At 34.3% G+C, this 19140-nt stretch overlaps 1 protein-coding gene across 1 annotated transcript in view; it reads right to left on the reverse strand.

Annotated features, from left to right (window-relative positions):
- Nucleotides 1-19140, reverse strand: part of LOC110468097 (protein eyes shut homolog) — a 386727-nt gene that overhangs the window by 151668 nt on the left and 215919 nt on the right. Inside the window, exons 18-21 of the mRNA XM_085574727.1 lie at nt 12731-12990; nt 5425-5521; nt 4209-4316; nt 3490-3635 (exon numbers count right to left, since the gene is read on the reverse strand). Of these exons, the coding sequence (XP_085430853.1) occupies nt 3490-3635; nt 4209-4316; nt 5425-5521; nt 12731-12990 (611 nt within the window). The remainder of the gene's footprint in view (nt 1-3489; nt 3636-4208; nt 4317-5424; nt 5522-12730; nt 12991-19140) is intronic.

The following is a 19140-nucleotide window of genomic DNA, read 5'->3' on the forward strand; positions in this document are numbered from 1 at the left end:
GTCTATGTCCCTGACCCATGAGTTTTCATCCTTAATTTCTTTTCTTATTCTGTTGATGAAAGGGACTGAAAGAACAGTTTGATGATCAGCTGGCAGCAGGACAAGGTTAACCCAACACATTCAAAAAAATCCAAACACTTTAGTCTCTCAAAGAGATCTTAAAATTCTTTTCTTAACCTCAAATAAAGAAAACCAGAAAGTAAAGTCTAAGGAATCATCAAGTCTTTCAATGAAGACAGTCACATTTTGCTAATCCTAGAATCCTTTCAAATTAAGGAATTATAAATTAACAAAGCTCTAGAGTCAAAAAACTTGGAATTCTTATTAAATCCATTTTACAGCTGAGTTGGTGACCTAGACACTTATGGTTTATACCTGAATATAAAATAAATTTTTAATTAACATGAAAATTATTTCACTTGAAGCATGTCTAAATCATCCAGGTTATATTTTGATATAAGATTATTCAGATGGCAAGATTTAGAAAAAGTGATTAACACCTCAGTCATGAAAGTGTCTTTCAGGGCAAGATATGGCAACACATTGTGTTAAAAAACATATGCCTTTTAAAACGTTCTACTGAGCATTTGAAGTGAAGTTAATATCAGTCTTTTCATTATTTTTTTTAATATCAAACTCAGTGAAATATTGACATATATATTTTTTCTAATTTTATTCTTTACATAATTTTATAGGAGTGCAGATTCAGAATACATAAGACAGCTTTGCATCAATGAAGATATATCTGTACACCTAGAATATATTTTGCTTCTAGTTTTAATCTGCTGGTTAAATTCCATTTCATTTATAATTACACATACAGTCATGAAAGTTCCACTTGTTTACAGTGCATCTTCAGATTCCCTCACAAAGAACCTTGGTAACTTATCAAGCCAAGTAATTGTTACATACCCTTTGATGTCTTTAGATTATCAACAAATTTCCTGTATTTATAGTAACATTTACAAAATCAAAGGATTCTGGAATCATATAGAGAAAAGCAGTTCCTGAGTAAGACATATTTCAAAGGCTATTTAGTGTAAAGATGACTATGGAAGCACAGTGTTTTCTTACTCAAAATATCTGACCTCTATGCACATTAAGTCTCATAGTTGATACATTACAAAAAGTAATGTAAGCAAAAAGTTTAGTTGTTAGCTTCTTTAGATTTGAATCAACAGTTATTGTTATAAGCAAAATATTCATTACTCCAGCCAATAAATGGCTGTTTAGACAATAAAGGTTTTAGATTCAGTGTCTCACAAGGCATCTTCCATTTTATAACACTCTGGTACCACCAACGTACAAGCAACAAGCAGTAACAGCTATGATCTTTTACTTTTATGATCTCTAAGAGCTATTTTACTTAGGACTATCAGAACTGCTTTATGACATCATTTTACTTCTTATTTTGCCTTAGAAAAGAACAGTTTGCTACATTCCTAGATCACCAAAGTTTTGTTCTCCAAAGTATCTGGTGTAAGGATTTTAAACAGGGTGCATTAGTGATATTTAGAGTTTAGGAAAACCATTGTTGCTGCCAGTGAAATCATAATAGAATACACCTGTGTGTTTTTACTCTGAATGTTGATAATCTTTTTTAAGAGTCTATGTGGTGTGTAAAGCATTGGATTTTATATTAGCAGTGTGGATAACGTAATATTTTAATAGTTAACAAATTATTTCTAAAGTATTTTTGTTAAAAAAATTTATTTTAAATTAAATAAAATTATAAACAATATAAAAGAAACACAACATAACATAAATTCATGGAGAACTTAAAATTCTATTTTAAACTTAAATAACTTAAGAATTTAAAATAAGAGATACTTTAAATGCCAAAATTTTAGAGGCAACAGAGCAGAGATCAGTGTCTAGAGACTGCCTTCTCTAAGACAGTAAATTAAATGATGACCACAAAAAACATTCAGAATATCTAATAAAAGTTAGTAATTTTAAAATAAGATTTATTAAACAAAATGAAATATATTAAAATCATTTGGCCTAAACAATTTAATGTATTTTAATTTGTTTCCAGTTTTCATTCATTTGTAAGTGTATAATATTTTAATAGTTGATGATTAAAGTTCTCAGTAAATTAAAACATTTTTTTAAATTCAACTGATCATTGGGAACAATTCATGCTGTTACCTATCTTTAAAGGGGTCTGATCTTTGAAAGAAAAGTTCTTCCTAAATTGCAGTTTAATTGGAAAAAAATAATCCCAAAAAAATCCAGAACAAAACACATCTTATTCTTGTTGGTTAAATATGTTAGGTAAAAGCTCTAAAATCAAACTGCTTTGTCAATAATGAAAAATCAAGACAAAAGCACACCTGCAGATTGCTTGTTCCTTTTCAAATTAGAATCTACTAAGTGCTTATGTGCAGGTATCATGTCTTTAATAAATATAACAGGGAATTCTTAAAGAAACACGTACATAAAGTTTGATACAACTGTTCTAACATTTACATGTTAGAAATTACATCTGCAGCACCACTGCCTAATGAAGAGAAGTTTCTGTGACACCCAAGAAATACTACTTAGAACACAGGCCATGTGAAGAAAATATTTCAGGGGGAGGCTTTAGAAGATTTAGGCAGGAAAATAATATTGATTTTTTCATTTTTTGCTGAAATATCAAGGATAATTTTGAAGAACACTGCACAAGTGATATGTGGACTAAGATTTGTAGTGGACGGAAGAAGGATATACAGCTACATAGAAATTCCCAAAACTTTACATGTTCTTTGTTCTGTGGAGACTTACATTCCTCTCAGTTCAGTGGATGCAAATTGCATCCTTTTTAATCTTGTACTTTATGTGGTGTTCATCACAGGCTGGAATAGATAGGAAAAACTATCCTATACAGAAAAAAACCCAGAAATTATTCAACTTGAGGAAACAACTGTAAATATTTCTGCAGTCATATGGTCCCATGTTGCTTAAGATGGATCTATCAAAACACTGTGTATGAACTAGCTCAGCAGCACACTGAGTATTTAATTAAAAGTCAACACCATTTTAATGAAATTTTACTGCATCTCTACCCACTGAAAATTTTGTCATGACTCTGTAAAGATTAGCACTAAAGGCAGTGGTGTAGATCAAATGGGTCAAAAAGTCAAGGTATTTCTGTGGTTCTGTGCAAATTCAAATGACAAGGTAGCATTTTATTGTTTGCAAAATTTACTCTGTAACTATGTTAATAGTTTTTATCCTGGCTGAACTAAAAAGAATACACATTAATTTTCTTTGTACTATACAATAACTCATTTAAACTGAATGTACGGATGATTAACAAAATTATAATTCAAGTCTTAGTATAAATAATCTTATACTACTTGAAAATAATTAGATAAAATAATTTTTAAGTTAGTACTAATTTATCCTCCAATAAGGAGAATAATTTTTATTCTTGCCATAGTATTAAAACCATGTAAAACCAGTGAAATAAGCTTCTCAGCTATAGTAAAGTGTAGATCATACCTGTGAATCCAGGTAGACAAAGACACTGATAGCCTCCAAGCCTGTTGATGCAGCTTCCTCCATGTAGACAAGGCAAAGTTTCACACTCATTTACGTCCATCTCACACAGAGACCCATAGTATCCAGGTGCACAGTTACAAATGAATCTTTCGAAAAGGAAAAATCAACTATGTCAATGAAAGTAACAATGGGATCTATTGCAATAATTTAAAGCCATATGAATCTCCTGGTGCCAAGTTGGTGTCCCTAATCCTAATCCACATTAAAATAATGAACAGAGTTTTCTCATTTCTATGTTTCTGAAGCAAAGAGGGTGATTTACTTTTTGTTAAATTAATAGAACAATTTGGCACAGTAATTTTAATTGAAGATATAAGTAATTACTTAAGGGCTAATGATCTTCTGGCACAAGTCTCTGAATAACTTATGAAGTGCTGTTGAACAAACACGGGGTTTGTAGCAATCTAACAAAATCAATTCTCTTCTATTTCAGTCTTTTTAGATACTAAAAAAAAAAAAAAAAAGAAGTGAGGAAAAGAACAAGTTGTGCAGAAGACACTTGCCCTTCTATCTTTCTTTAAGTTAACATAAGAAACAAAAAACTGAGTCAGTAGCATTTGCTACTCCATTTTAACTTGTTGTATGGTGAAGGTACCATCCAAACCCAGAATTAACATAAGGAAATCAGTCATTTAAACTTGTCATTTAGTAGTAATGACCTGTTTACGAGATCCAGGCAAGTTCCATTGTTCTTGCACGGTCTTGATAAGCATTCATTAATCTCCACTTCACACAGGGTCCCTGTAAAGCCATGTTGGCAGGAGCACCTAGCAAAAGGGATGTCACTACATTACTTTTCAGGTCATTACAAAGATTCTGGAAAAATATGGCAGATGTTGAGAGATATTAATTAAATAGTACCAAAATAATTTTTGCTTTTTACTGGTAATTGCAAAGGGCAGTACTTTAAAAAACACCAATGAGTGTCTGAAGTCCAGCCTTTTGTTATCATTAGCTGAAGGCTGTGTGCTGACCCCACTGTGCAAGGGCTTACTTAGAATTTTTCTTGGCCTGAGCTGCTTTTCACTTGTTTTGACACCTCCCCTGCAGCCAAGTGACTGATGCCTCTCATGCTATATCTTCAGCTCTGGAATAGCACCTATGATGAGGGTGTGAGAGACCAAGATGACCATAGTGTGTTCTGCTCCTGAAGGATGGGATGACATCCAGAGGGACCTAGCCAACCTTGAGAAGTGGGCCCTTGGGAATTACATGAGATTTAACACGACCAAGTGTGAGGTGCTGCACCTGTGTCAAAGCAGCCCTGATATCAACACAGGCTGGGGGATGAGCAGATTGAGAGTGGCCCTGATGAGAAGGACTTGGGGGTGCTGGTAAGTGAGAGGCCCCAAGAAGGCCTGGGACTGAAGATGAGAAAAAACCCACTGTGAATATCATAGTTCTGCTGACAAAGACTTACAGATGCCAGTGACCTGCAGTAAGACTGCCAGCTCTTCAAAAAAAATCACAGGATGCACACAAACATTGTGAGGGTAATCATAGTCAAAGAGACATAATTGCAAGATTTCTTGTATAACAGCTATATTATTCATAAAGTATTTGTACTGTTTTCAACTCAGATTGTTTGTACTATTGTAACTAGACTAACAACAACTTTGCTTTTTAAAATTAGATCCTTATGATTTTAATTAGCCCTACAATAATTTCTGGGGGCATACTTATGGTGTATATGTATTACTTTTTGCACACAACAACATTTAGACTATAATGTAACTTTCAAACACATTACAACACCCCCCCCCCCCCCCCCCCGCACCCCAAGGTTAGCAAACATTTGACAGTCAAAGTACAAAAGGAAAAGCTAGATGATAAAAATCCTTGTATCATATCTGTCATTCAAGTAATTTTCCTGACCTGTAGTGGTTGACCCCATCCACACAGAGACCTCCATTCTGGCACGGATGGGAGATGCACTCATCACTGTTAACTTCACAGTAAGTACCCTCAAATCCTGAAACACAGATTTCATTAATGGCAAATGAGTGAACTCTACTACTTCATGTGAATAAAAGGGTCATAGATTCTCATGGATATTTGCTATCTGAGCCCAAGACTAACTCAGACATTGAAAGTGGCTGGCCTGGGAAACCTCAGCTGCACTCAAAGCTGTTTAAGGGAAGCCTGAGAGAAGCAGAAGCATCAGCCTTGGCTACCTCTTTTCTTTGGAGCATGTCACCTGCAGCTCTCTGTCCTTGGTATCTGACTGAGCTGCGTTGCAGCTATGGCCAATGCCTAGCTGTGTAGAATGTTGACTCTGGCCTACAGACAGCCTCCCTGGCTTGACTTTGGATCTGCCCATTCCCTGTAGCCTTGACTGGCCCCTTCTGCTGTTCCTGGACACAGGCACCAATGCTGCCCTGCCTGCCTCATTCACGTACTGACAAACTTGGGGCTGACTGCTGCTTCTGAAGGAGCCAGGTCACTGCTCACTGAACCTAAGCTCAGGTCTACAAGTAGCAGCAACTCTGAAAGAATTGTCTCCAAATATTTTTGTTCTTTAGCTTCAGCAAGTTAATTTCCAGACAGTATATGAAGTCTTGACATACTTTAATGAACCAGAGAGAACAGATTTGGATAGAGCATCTGGATAAATATACTGTGGAAATGCAACCCATTTGAAAGGACTGAAATGTTTTTTTGGAGTGTTTCTTTCAGAAACTAAAAGCTAATCCATTAATTAATGTGTTCGAGAGTAGTGGAAGTTAGAGGACCACATTTATTCAAAGCAGTCAGCTGCTGGGAAAAAAAAAACAAACAACTGGTTTTATATTTAAATGAAGAAAAGATGTAAAATGTGATTAAGGTCTTATCTGAAAAGTACATCACTTGCATAATACATTACATTTGCAATTTTGTGTCAGTGTTCCAGAATACATACTAAAATGAAATAAGACACTTTTCAGTGATACATGAACCTATTTCTGCTCTTAGACAGCATAATACATCTTATAGCATTTGCATAAACAGGCGTTTTCCTAAATGCATACTTGTGGTGAAATTCCATACATACCGTGGAGAAACTATAGCTCCATTGAATTTTGCAAAATTTCAATATATTTGTTTTCAATTGATGGAGAAATGAAGCCATAACAATGGGCAAACTATTTGCACTGTATGACTAATATGCATGTACTGATTGTAGGTTGCCTAAAGACCATTAATGGAGTTCACAAAAGTGATTTTGAACATCACTGAGATAAAAAAAAAATTAAATAGTATGGCTTATTTTTATGCAGAGCAAATCTTGACTGGAAGAAATAAGTGTCTTGGTCAGAGTTGCAGAGAGAGCTGTAGAAAGAAATCTCTGCTAGTACTCCAATAGATGATCTAAACATGAGCCCACATCAAAGCAGTTGGTATTTTCTCCTTACCAGGATTATTTCTGTTCAATAACTTTTGTACCTGACTGAAATGAGCTCTTAATATTTGCTGAAGGTTTCACAGAAATGTTAATATAAAGCTGAGAAAAGAAAGCCTGGAACATTTCTCAAACTAGCCTTTCAATTATAGTCATTTATGCTGTTATGTTTTTTCTGAAAAAACTTTTTTTTTAGAAATATCTTGAGCATGAAAGGGTACCCTCATTTATTTGCTATTTTTATGTTTCACAAAATTAAAACCCAACAACAAAGCCAAAACCAAATCAAAACAAAAAAGTCCAAAACAAACCAGCAAAACCCCACCACCAATCCCCCCAAAAAATGGAAAATAATTTTCTTAATAGCAATAAAAATTCTGTCTCAGTTTATTGTTTTGAAATATATCCCTCAGCACAGAAAAGAATGTATTCTGAATGGTTTAGCTTATTATGTGCAAATGAGCCTGAACCAGAGTGAACCATCCAAATACTTTTCTTATCTGTGGCATGTGTAATCTGCATCTTAATGCTGCTGAACCTTCATCTATTTCTGCCTGTACTTTGATTAAGGAAAAAAGAAAGATAAAAGAGCTGTAAAGTAGTACACCACAGACCAAGTAAAGTACTAGGCCTGGTTGTGTGAGTAGGCAGAAGTCAATGACACACAAAATATTCAGTTTGATACATGCTTTTCAGTACCACTGAGTAAAAGCAGAAAAGATGATAGACAACACGTTTCTCTAACTCTGGTTTAATTAGGGATTGGAGGGCATAGCAAATGTAAGACACCAGGACTCACAGGACTATCTGTAGTCAACTTCCTTACCTGTAATTTCCCTTTCATTTGTAATGTTTGAAATTTCTAAAACTAAAATTGGTTACTGAGTGGAAGGCTGTCAATGGGCAGGGAAAATGGAACTTTACTGAAAAGGACACACTGAAGGTAAACCAATATAACATTATAAATAACTCACAGATATATAGATATATTTTAGCTTTATAATGCTATCGGAATTAGTTTAAAACACTAATCTGTGAATGTATTGAATACATATAGATATATTTGAGGAAGTATCTCAGAAAGGTTAATTTTATATAGTAACATAACATATTCAAGACTTTCAGAAATTAATAGATGAACAGTCTTATTTCTCTCTATTTTTAATTGTTTGGGTGGCATGAAAATAACTTTAATAATATGAGGTCTACAAACATCTAGAAAGCTGTTACTTAAGATGAGACAGATGCTGGTTTTACTTCTGTTTCTCTGAAATATAGGAAATCCTGCATTTCTCAGCTCTGTCTATGGGCCTTCTGGGAGCTTCAAAGTGATGGACTATGCAGAATATAGAAGCTAAATATCTGCTGTCACAGTTATAGTCATTTTCATCTCCTTATTACATTGCAGAGAAATATTATGGAATTGACCTCTGCAGGTAATAGGATTCTAACAGGATTCTTTTGCCATAAGCTCTCTACTGTTTTACTAATCAAATTAGTGTCATAGATGTTTGTCTCCTTACCATGAACTATTTATGAACCAATGTTTGCAAACAGCAGAGATATCATAGCAGTCTCATAATCATTAGTTCAGGTACTTAGGTTGTTCAGCATAACATAAGTAGGTACATGAATCAAAATCAAAGGTGTGTAAAATATTAGGCACTGTAAAAAGATTATTTCCCTCTGTAAATTATGTATGTGTGTATCTGAAAAAGAAACTGGCACTGAAGGACTCAAATCTGACAATAGCAAACTCCAATTTAAACAACTTGTTTTTCATAATCTATTTATTATTTCTGCTTGGTATTATAAATTTTGTGTATTATGATAATTTTCACTTAGCCTTGTTTCATGCATTGGCTGAAAAATATTTTGCCTCGGTTCAAATTTCTAGCTATAAGATGCTATAGACCAAATAAAAATTATCACTAGCATCTAGAACAAAGAGTAGGTGTCATGGGAAAACTATTGACAGGAGACTGATAAAAGATGTGAAAAGGTCCAGGGAAAATCTGTTTAAAACAAGGATTTTGGAAATTACCTTGAAGCATCAAGAATGTATTGCTTTTAGAAAGGACAAAGTAAAAATAGAACACATAATTCCAGTAAAAACTGTTGCTATTCTTTCTCTTTAGAGATTAGTCATTTTCATAGATTTCTCTGGAACAATAGACATTAATTTCACTACACCCTAAAACTGATGGCTTTAGTCTTAAGCCCCATGCATAAATCAGTTTTTCAACTTTCTCAGTTTCTAGCTTTGTATCTTTAAAGCTGTAATGAGCACAAATAAGATGACAAAGCTTTTGTGTACTTGTGTGCCATAATGGCACATGTTGCTGCTCCTTCTTCTTTTTACTCCCCTCTAAAACTGTGTGCTTCCCAAAGCAATAAAATAATAAAAAAAAAAACAAACAAACAAACAAAAAAAAAAAAACCAAAAAAACGATTTAAAGCAATAATGAAGCAGCAAGAGGCAACTGGACAAGAATTCAGCCTATCTACCACCTGAAAGATTTTTCCTAAGCTGCCTAAATTGTCAGCAGAGTGACATAAATATTTCTATATCATTAGCCATTTGACTTTGTGTGTCTGCTTTTGCAAGAAATTAAATACATTAGAAAAGTATACCTCCTTAATGTAATACTGCAGATATCCACATCTACAATCCAGACATTTCCAGTTTATTTCTTTCAACAATACATACACCATTATATTGATCAAATTTCCCTTCTACCTTAACTTGTTACTGAGTTACCACAAATGCTGGCCAAATAACCCGTATTTCTGAAAAGAGTAGATAAAGCTTTAATATGAACTCTGTCTATATGTATGCAATACTTAATGTATAATATGTAGCATTTCCTGATAATTTTTCAATCAAAATCTAACATGTATATGGAAAATTGTTTCCATTGTAATAAGGAGGCTTCATGAACATCCTGAGGTTATCCCATCTGTATTGGACTGATGACAGAAGTTTTACATCTAATTTTAAAGAGAGATTAATTTCTACCTTCTATGAAGCAGAAATTCTAGGAACCATTTTAATTCAGCGATCTTGCCCTTCATTTCTTCTCTTTATCTGAGCAACAACTGTATCTGCCTTTCCTACTAGCTTGCCTTGCTACTATACCAATATCTACTAACAGTTCTTTTAAAATAATAAATCACAGTTTAAAAAGGTCTTATTAGAAACACTAGATACTCTCTGTCCTGTAGTTCATGGTTGAAAATTATTTTTTTATCTTGTTATTTTCTGCAATTTTTATGTGCTTATAATTACACAGGTTTCACACCTTTTGAAAACTATTACATATTATCTCCCTTTTCATCATTAATTAAACTTGTTCATCAGTCCCAGCCAGAGAGCTAATCTTGCACTCAGTAGTTGTATGCTCTCTCATAGTGATTTTGAATACATTTTTTCCACAATTTTTTTTTTTTTTTGGAACACCATTGTTCTCAGAAAGTGTCCCTATTTTTACCAAACTCTCCTATCTTTCTTTCACATTGTCTCTAAAAAAATAACTTTTGTGCTTGCCACTATGTAGAAGAGCATGGTCTAATGCCTATACTCTTGTATATTTACTCTCTATTTTGCTTATATATGCAGTTGAATTGCTCTTTGGATTATTCTCATGTAGACATTTTGGAGAATTTACAAACAGTGGCCAGGGCTCAGCTACAAATATTTCAACATTATTTAAATTCTATAGTTTTGCTTACATGTCCTTGCTTTTCTGTTACACTAAATTTTCAGTTCTATTAAGATTAATTCTAAGAATGGAATTCTCTAATACTGGAAAGGCATACTGATAAATTAGGCAATAAAAATTCTGCTATTTGCTCTAAGTTTTCCATTCCTCCTGTTTTCTTTGCATTTAGTGTGTATCATTTAAGGAGATTCAGTGCTGGCTATATGATTAACAGCTTGAACCCGTATGTCCTCCCAGCTGTCTTGATCAAACCCTTGCTCATAAAGTACTGACAAAGTATTTGAGAGGAGTTTTCTGTACATCTCTTGGGAAACTTGTTCTACAACAGTGATTCCTAAGCTTTTGCAATAATGGCCCTCCCTACAACATTTGCAGTCTTGAATATACCATTGTGCAATTGTAGAGATCAGATTTTTTTAAACTGCTTAACCTGCTTGTGTGAACAATTTAACTTAAAGTCATGGTCTAACACTCTTCCATGATCTATGATATGAGAGCCGAGTTTTGTTACACAAATACTATAATCTATCTCCTTGAAGGAAGAGAACCTCTGTATCTAGGGCAAACAGCTCAAGAGGAAGTTTTACATTAACTGTATTTATAGGAATTTTAGAACTCATAGCAAAATCAGACAACTATAATTCCCTAATGTACATATGGGAACAAAGATGCAGCTTTGTTTTGTACTACAGCTATTCATGACTTCATCACCTTCCTACCAATTTGCTGTGGTAATTCTGTCCTAAACTAACATCTTACATCAACTTTGATTCTGCCCAATTCATATTCTATCAGCTTTTATCTTCTCTGACCTAGCCAGTGTATATTCTGTTTTTCTTCTAAATATGTACCACTGATAGTGGTATAACTTATGGTCCTGTTGTTCCTATTTCAGATATGGTGTTCTACAGATAGTTGCTAAAATTTGGTAAGCACTGCTACATTATGAGATTCCTCTTATACCAGACTCAAACTTTCTAATGACCAGACTGTTAGCTACTGGGAAGTTTATTCTAAATGCCATTTACTACTAAGTCAGTGTCTTGGAGTAATCTATCTATGTTTTTGAAAAACAGGTTTTATTAAAGATGCTTCGCTAAGCAACTTGCATACCTCCAAAGTGATGTTTGGGATTTTTACCTCAGCAGCTTGTGGTAACCTTTACCTTAATAGTAAAAAACCCAAGGTATTATGTGCTCCTAGATATGATATCCATATCTTTGTAGGTTATTAAATGACAAATAATAGTATTGCCATATAACACTGTAGTTATCTACTATCCTTTGTCCCTAAGAGGCACCTACCTTTATAGGCATAACAGTGAAGACTTCAAAATCCTGATCCAATTACAGTTTCAGCAATTGTACTCCCCCGCTACTTAAATTTTCTAACTTTTCAGTACAGTTGTTAATTAGTTAATGTATTCTTTAATTCCTACATGGAAGGGTATAGCAATGTTCTGCACGGTTATCCTGTTGCTCCGTTCCACCTTAGCAGTTCTTCTACATTGAGGGTGAAATTGTGTCTTTTAAGCCATGGTCCAGGGAAGTTGTCAGTACCTGCTGTGATTTGGTTTGCTGTGCATACAAGGAGAAACCCACTATATCCATTAAGCAAGGAAAGATTACTTCCCTGGTGTGCCAGGCCTTCCTGACAGCTCAGCAGGAAAAGAAACCATTTCCAGCTTGCTCCAATTTTTGTACTTTCACCAATTTGCATACATTTTTTCTAAATCTTCCTGTCTGTTTTGTCAATTTAGTTTTGTCTTTGCTGGCCAGTTGCATGTCTCTCTCTATGTCATTATAACAACTGACTGAGGAATACCGATTCCGAGTGCTGAACCTAAGCCACCATAGATTTAATAAGTATTGTAAAAAAAAGAAATTTACAGCAAGTAAACTGAAAGTTATCTTTCCAGTCTTTTAACACAACTGATAGACCTGCTGCAATTCATGATGGTTTTATGTCCTTTGAAACATATTCTTTTCTACTTACATTAAAGATAGCAACAAATCAACATATATTTGCAATTTTCCGGAGCACTACAGAAATGGAAGAAATTAACTATTCCAGTTCTCACCTGTTTTGCAAATGCACGTTGGACTTCCATCTACTTGTGCCAAGCAGGTTGAATTGTTTATACATGGATTGTAAGGCAGCTCACAGGGGCTGAAGCGCTGGTGGCAGAAGTCACCAGTATAAAATGGAGGACAAATGCATACAAACTGCCCCGGCTTCACAGATTCAAAACAGGTGGCTCCATTCAAGCATGGTTCAGATTCACATTCATTTATATCTTCACTGCAGTCTGGCCCTGTCCACCCTGCTGTACATGTGCATCTGCAGGGGTGAAAAAAAAAAGAGCATTGATTTGGTAGAATAAAAATTAACAGCTCAGCCAAATCACTTCCAACCCATTCTATTGTAAAAACAACAAAAAAGGCAAATTAAAAGCAAAATCAATACTACATTTCTGTGACTAGATTTTCTTTTCCTGACAATTGTATCAGAATGTGTTATGAATAAAAGTTATATTCAGGTTATTGTCCCAGAATTTAACTGAGCAAAAGGACTTTTTCTAAGTTACAGTATCACTTGGAGAACCATCTGGTTTAGGAAATGCAGGCAAAAATAATGTTTAGACCATTTTTAAGATGAAATAAGAACACAAATTATCAAACATGAAAATTACATTTTTTAAGTGTTAAGGATTAGAAGGACATCTTTTCAATATGTGTGAAACTAGTAAGTACTTCAGTGTTTGGGGTGAAATGCATCAGGTAGCATACCCAGTACAATTAAGAAAGTAGGAATCATGAAGGATCCTAATTTCATTGTGTTATTTCTCTTTTTTGAATGCTTTTGTGAATATTTGTTAGTGATAACACAGAAGAGAAATCTTTGACCAAAATCTAAATTACATCTGATTGTAAATAACCTTTCTTCATTAACTGGAAAAATATCTTTTTTTATTCATAATATACATATGATATGGTTCTGTAAATTCAAAGAAAACAATTTTATGCTTTCAACGCTTGCAGAGCCAAATTTATTCACTAGCTGCAAAAGAAGAGGCCCTATGTAGTTTAAAAGTCATACATTCCTTTTGCTTTCACTGTAAATAAAATTTTATTTTATTTTATTTTTGCAGCTATTTGGCAAAACAGACAATATGAAAGATGAACTATTCCAGCTCTTGTCTACTTTGATCATTATTCATTTCAGGTATTAAACCATTTAATTATATCTTCATAGTTATAATTTGATAAGAGAAATTGTTCTTAAATAACAAACAGGTCATTTAATGGAGAATCTATTATGTAGTTCTGTTCTGTAAGGCACAGGTATTGCTTGCCACATGAAAGGCAAATTTGACCCCTAAAAAAACCCAGTCTTTTCTTTCAGATTTTTTTGTGTTCTATGCTATTTAGTTGTTGGATACAATTACCATGTCACATGAAATTAAATGGATATTACAAAGGAGATTTATTTATAATTTTAAAGGCCTGAGTATTTTAGCATTAAGGATTCAGAAATTAGGTATTTGTCTCATGTTAAAAACTGATAGTCATTACTACCAAAAAGCATTCAGACATTCTTAAAATATCTGACAAAAATCACATTTCAGGACTCATCATTTATGATACTTAAAACATACTTTTGGAAATATGGTTAAAAATATTTTTTATTCTCTGCTTATGCACAACAAACATACCTGCTTTTTGCTATACATGGGAGAATGCATTTATTATCAAGAAGCAACATCCACTGAATAACACTGCATATCCAATCAGTGCTTTACTGACTTTTCTCTTAAGTAGTCAATATATAAAAGCATCAGAATCTTACAAATTAAGCATCTCAAATGTCTCATACTGAACAGAGAACACTGACCCAACAGATGTTAATTGTTTTACAGCTGCTCTTTTTTCTGTTGACTTCTTTTATGAAGTTGTGAATAAATTACTACTGATGCACTACTACAAATTGGTTTGTAGCACTTGGCTATACTCCATTTTTAGCTTAAAAAGCTCATTAAGTGGAGAGCCTTTCACTTTGTATTAGGAGAACACAGTTCAGTTCTGACCTACTCCAGCTTAATGGACATAACTGAGGTGCAGAGGAGCAAACATTAAACACGTTTCATTCCCCTTTTTTTTTCCCTAATGAGTTTCATAAGTGCCTTTGAGTTGTCAAAACTATTCCGTATGACTACAGGGAACACTAGGTCACTGAAACACAGCAGTTATCTACACTGCAGAACTAGCCAGTCCTACCCTGGCTTCATTCCAGCTACCAGCTGAGATGCAACAATCAATATTAATGCAAAAGAGACAATTAATAATAGAGCTTTTTGCATTCCTTTCTGGATTATTAAAATAAAAGTTAATAGAATCCTCATTAAATCTAAAAAAAGAATTACATAGAAGCATCTATCCTGAGGCCCACTTTTAAGAATCAGGACAAAATTTTGTGTTAATGAGAACTGTTATTTAAATAAAGGTAAGGAGGTTTTAGGACTATTAAAAGCAAATTATAGATTAAGCTATTATAGCTGTTATTCTTGCAAATTAACTGATCAAAAGGCAAAAATCCAAAAACTTTTTCAAAATTACTGATTTTTCCCACTTAATTAGAAAAATAAAGATAATTTCTAGATTTCTCAGGAGAAAAAAAGGCTGATATATGCTTTTAAGAGTCCATATAAAGATAGTCAATGCTGAATTTCTTTCTATTGTTTTGCCAACATCAATATTTTTTTTTTCCAATCACCAAATCCAAATGCACCCATTGATATTAGAAAACCAAATAATGACTCTTTTACGTAAACTATTCATTTTAATAATGTAAGTCCCATTAACTGCTTAGATTGTGACATGTGCAGAATTCCTCCAACACATATAAACCATCTTCCGTAAGTATTATCTCTTTATGTTCTATACAACTCTCCATAAATTGAAAAGCTTTCTATAGAAAAACAACCAAAAGGAGATGGCAATGAAAATACACAAATTGTATTAATGGTTTTATATTTTAACACCTGTATTAACATTAGAGTCAAAAATTGCAAGCTATAGTCATTAATTGTATCCAGAGTAGTGTTAATATAGTACGTTCCTCTGTCTCCATAAGTTAAGTATTAAATTTGGTTCATGCCTGCTTGAAAACTCTCCTTCTACTTCTCACATTCCTGTGAATTATATAGGTGTCACCTGCCTTATATCCTACATTAAAGATTTTAATGAATTAAATAACAGGGAAGAGTCTTAAGAATACCTGAATTGTTGACTTTGGAAAAAAGTTTCTGAGGTTCATCTAGACTCCCCTGCTCAAAATAGGTACAGGCAGAGTTTTCTCAGGTCTCTGTCCAGCCTGGTTTTGAGTATCTCAAAGATGGAGACCTCTCTGGGAAATCTATTCCAGCACCTGACCACCCTCACATTAAAAAAAAAGGAGTATATTTTATCTTCATGTAGAATTTAATGTAGTTTATATCCTGACCACTGCATATTTTCCTATCACTGGGTACCCCTGAGAAGAGTCTGCCTCCTTTTATCTTGCTCTCTTTTAACAATTATTTGTACATTTTGGCAGGAGCTTCTCTGGGCCAAAACCATTTTTTCAGCATGCCAACTGCAGAGGCAGTCTCTCCTGAATCTTAAGAGCTCTAAAGTGGCTGTCTGTCAATTAGAAGATCATATTGGTGGGTTTATTCCAACCTAGCTCAGCTAGAAGCTCTGGAAAAATGCCAAAGCTTAATGCCAAAGCATGTGATGTGACTCTTGGAGATGGTCCTGTGCAGGGGCAGCAGTTGGACATGATGATCCTCATTGGTCCCTTCCAACTCAGCATATTCTGTGATAAGCAGTAATGTAGATTTATATTCCAGAGTAGAACAAATTTCAGAAGATGACATTCTTTTTCTTTTAGACCTCTTTCTTTACAGTAGAAAAGTACAAGAAACTGGTCTTTTTAGTCTTCTGTATTAAAAAAACATTTTAGAAAATACCAATCAGAACACTTACCTTTGACACAGATAAAAGTGGTTTTGCAGACAAAATCACAATATTTAAGTAGCACCAGAACTGCTTTTTCCAGTGGTACAGTCAAAGCAACAAAAATCCTAAAATGAAACCTCAGCTACAGTGTGCCCATCATTCAACTGCCTCTTTGACAGATTCTTGATGAGAAATGGCAAGACATTCAGTGAAGTTTAGGTCAGCCTGTTAGCCATACAATACATGCAACAATGGGCCATTCTACAGAAAGGATTTATGTTGTTTAGTGCATTCAATCAAATCAACTAACAGCCTGAGAAACCCGAGTGCTCACTGACAAATTTATTCCTTGTAAGCTAGAGGCTGTTGGGTCATCTGAAGTAGTGAAATAAGAGCTTGCTTTCAATACATGCACAGCTTGAAATTTAGGGTGCCATCACACACCACAAAGCTCCAAGGACATACACTTCCAGTCACTACAAAGGCTTCAAACACTCATGTTTCTGTCTCTTCTTTTCCCTACAAACATATTTTTTTCTTTCATACTCTGAAAGTTTAATATGTTCTTTGTTCCACAGACAGCTACCAGACCTCTTTCACCAGCTTCAACCTGAAAAAGCTATCACAAGTTTATCTCTGAAGTTCTTCTTGTGCTCCTAGTTCTCTACTCTCCCATGCCACCCTGAGATGATCTCCTCAGATTTTCACCTATATCTCTTCTCCTCTCCCATAAATTCATTTGAGCCTGCCTTTACAATCATCACCATAATTCATTCCCTGCTTTATTCCTAGAGCTCTCCATTTGCAACCAATCAAATATGACACTGATTAACTAATTAGAGAAAGCATTAACCTGGGCTGCAGTGCTAATGCTCGGATGGAATTAACAATCCTGAGGGGTATAGGACAACAATGGAGTAGGCAGGACCCTGAATTTTAGGAGAGGAAACTTCCAGTTGATTAGAATTTTAGATTAGACTTCAGTATTTGGGTCCATGGGATCCCCTAGGAAACTGCCTTCGGGGAAAAGGGATCTGAAAAAAACTCTTTAAATATATTTTTTTTTTAGAGTACAGTTCTTGATGTAAGAAATCAGGTAAAGAAGGCAGAAAACCAGCAGGCCTCAGTAAGAATCTCCTGGGTAAAGTGAAGTGTTAGAAGGAAATACACAGGCGAGGAATAAGGGACATATATCCTGGGGACAATATGGGATGTCATCTGGATATGTACTAGTGGCATTAGGAAAGCTAAAGCCCATTTGGAGCTTAATTTGGCAAGAGCCGAAAGAATAAAAAAGGATTTGGCAGTATGTTTGCCACAAAAGTAAGGTTAAAGAAAACATACTGCTGCAATAAATAAGACAGGAGAACTGGAAACAATCAACAGAGAGAAGACTGTGATATTAAACATTTTTATTTGCCTCAGTTTTTACTGTTAATCTCACTTCCCACTTCTCTGAAGCTCATGCCAGGTACTGGGGGACTGAAGTCCTTCCCATCCTAGGAGAAGGTCAGGTTTGAAGAACCTGAATATACCTAAGTGCATAGAATTCCATGAGATGCACCCCAGGAGCCTGAGGGAATTGGTTGATATAGCTCTCTCCAAAGGATTAATCAGTAAGTAACCAAAGACCAGTTTGTCCATTACAGAGTAAATTGATAAGTGAACATAAATTGCAAAAATTGTACTTCAAAGAAAGTCCACCTGCTTTTATCCACTGTTAGAATAAGGATATGAAGATAAAATTATGGAAAAAAACAGTTATCTTTGTCATACATACACATACCATTTTTTAATTTAATTGAGATGTAGATATTGGTTTATGGGAAGTATATACACTACCTACACAAGTTGAATTTGAAGTGGTGGCTAAGAAAACATAGATTAAGTACTTGGGGAATGGTACCAGGTAATAACAGATATTCATGTATATTGGCCCCACACTGGAGAAAAATTACTTGGGATGTATATTGTTGGGAAGAGAGATAAAAAATTAAGTTTCTGTTACTCTATTAATATTGTCTAAGTGTGTCTTTTGCATGTTTGATGTATACAGAAAATCTACTTAAGTAGGTTTATGTAGTTTTTATTCTCTTCCAGTTCAATTGTTTCAGACTTTTAATCATAGCTTTTTTTTTTTTAATTTTAAATATATACTTTGTTCTGTATACTTTCCTCTCATATTTCTCTGCTCATGTTCTTCCCTTTGGTAACAGTAACTAAAATTTATTCCTGATATTCTGTGTATTCAGGAACATTACACTACAAAAAAATCCTCAAACAAACATATTTTAGAGGAGCAGATATAGAAAATTATATTTGTTTGTTTTCCTTATATTTCTTCCTTAATTCTCTATTTGAAGTTATGAGTTCACACAATCACAAGGTAACATTCAGCTCAGTGAGACAGCAAGCTATATTTCTGCTTCTGCTTTAAGCTCTGTTCCAGCTGAAATGCACACATTTCTGTTTCAGGAGACAGAATTTTACA

This window comes from Lonchura striata, chromosome 3 (assembly GCF_050655825.1).
Source record: "Lonchura striata isolate lonStrDom1 chromosome 3, ASM5065582v1, whole genome shotgun sequence".
NCBI classification, from domain to species: domain Eukaryota; kingdom Metazoa; phylum Chordata; class Aves; order Passeriformes; family Estrildidae; genus Lonchura; species Lonchura striata.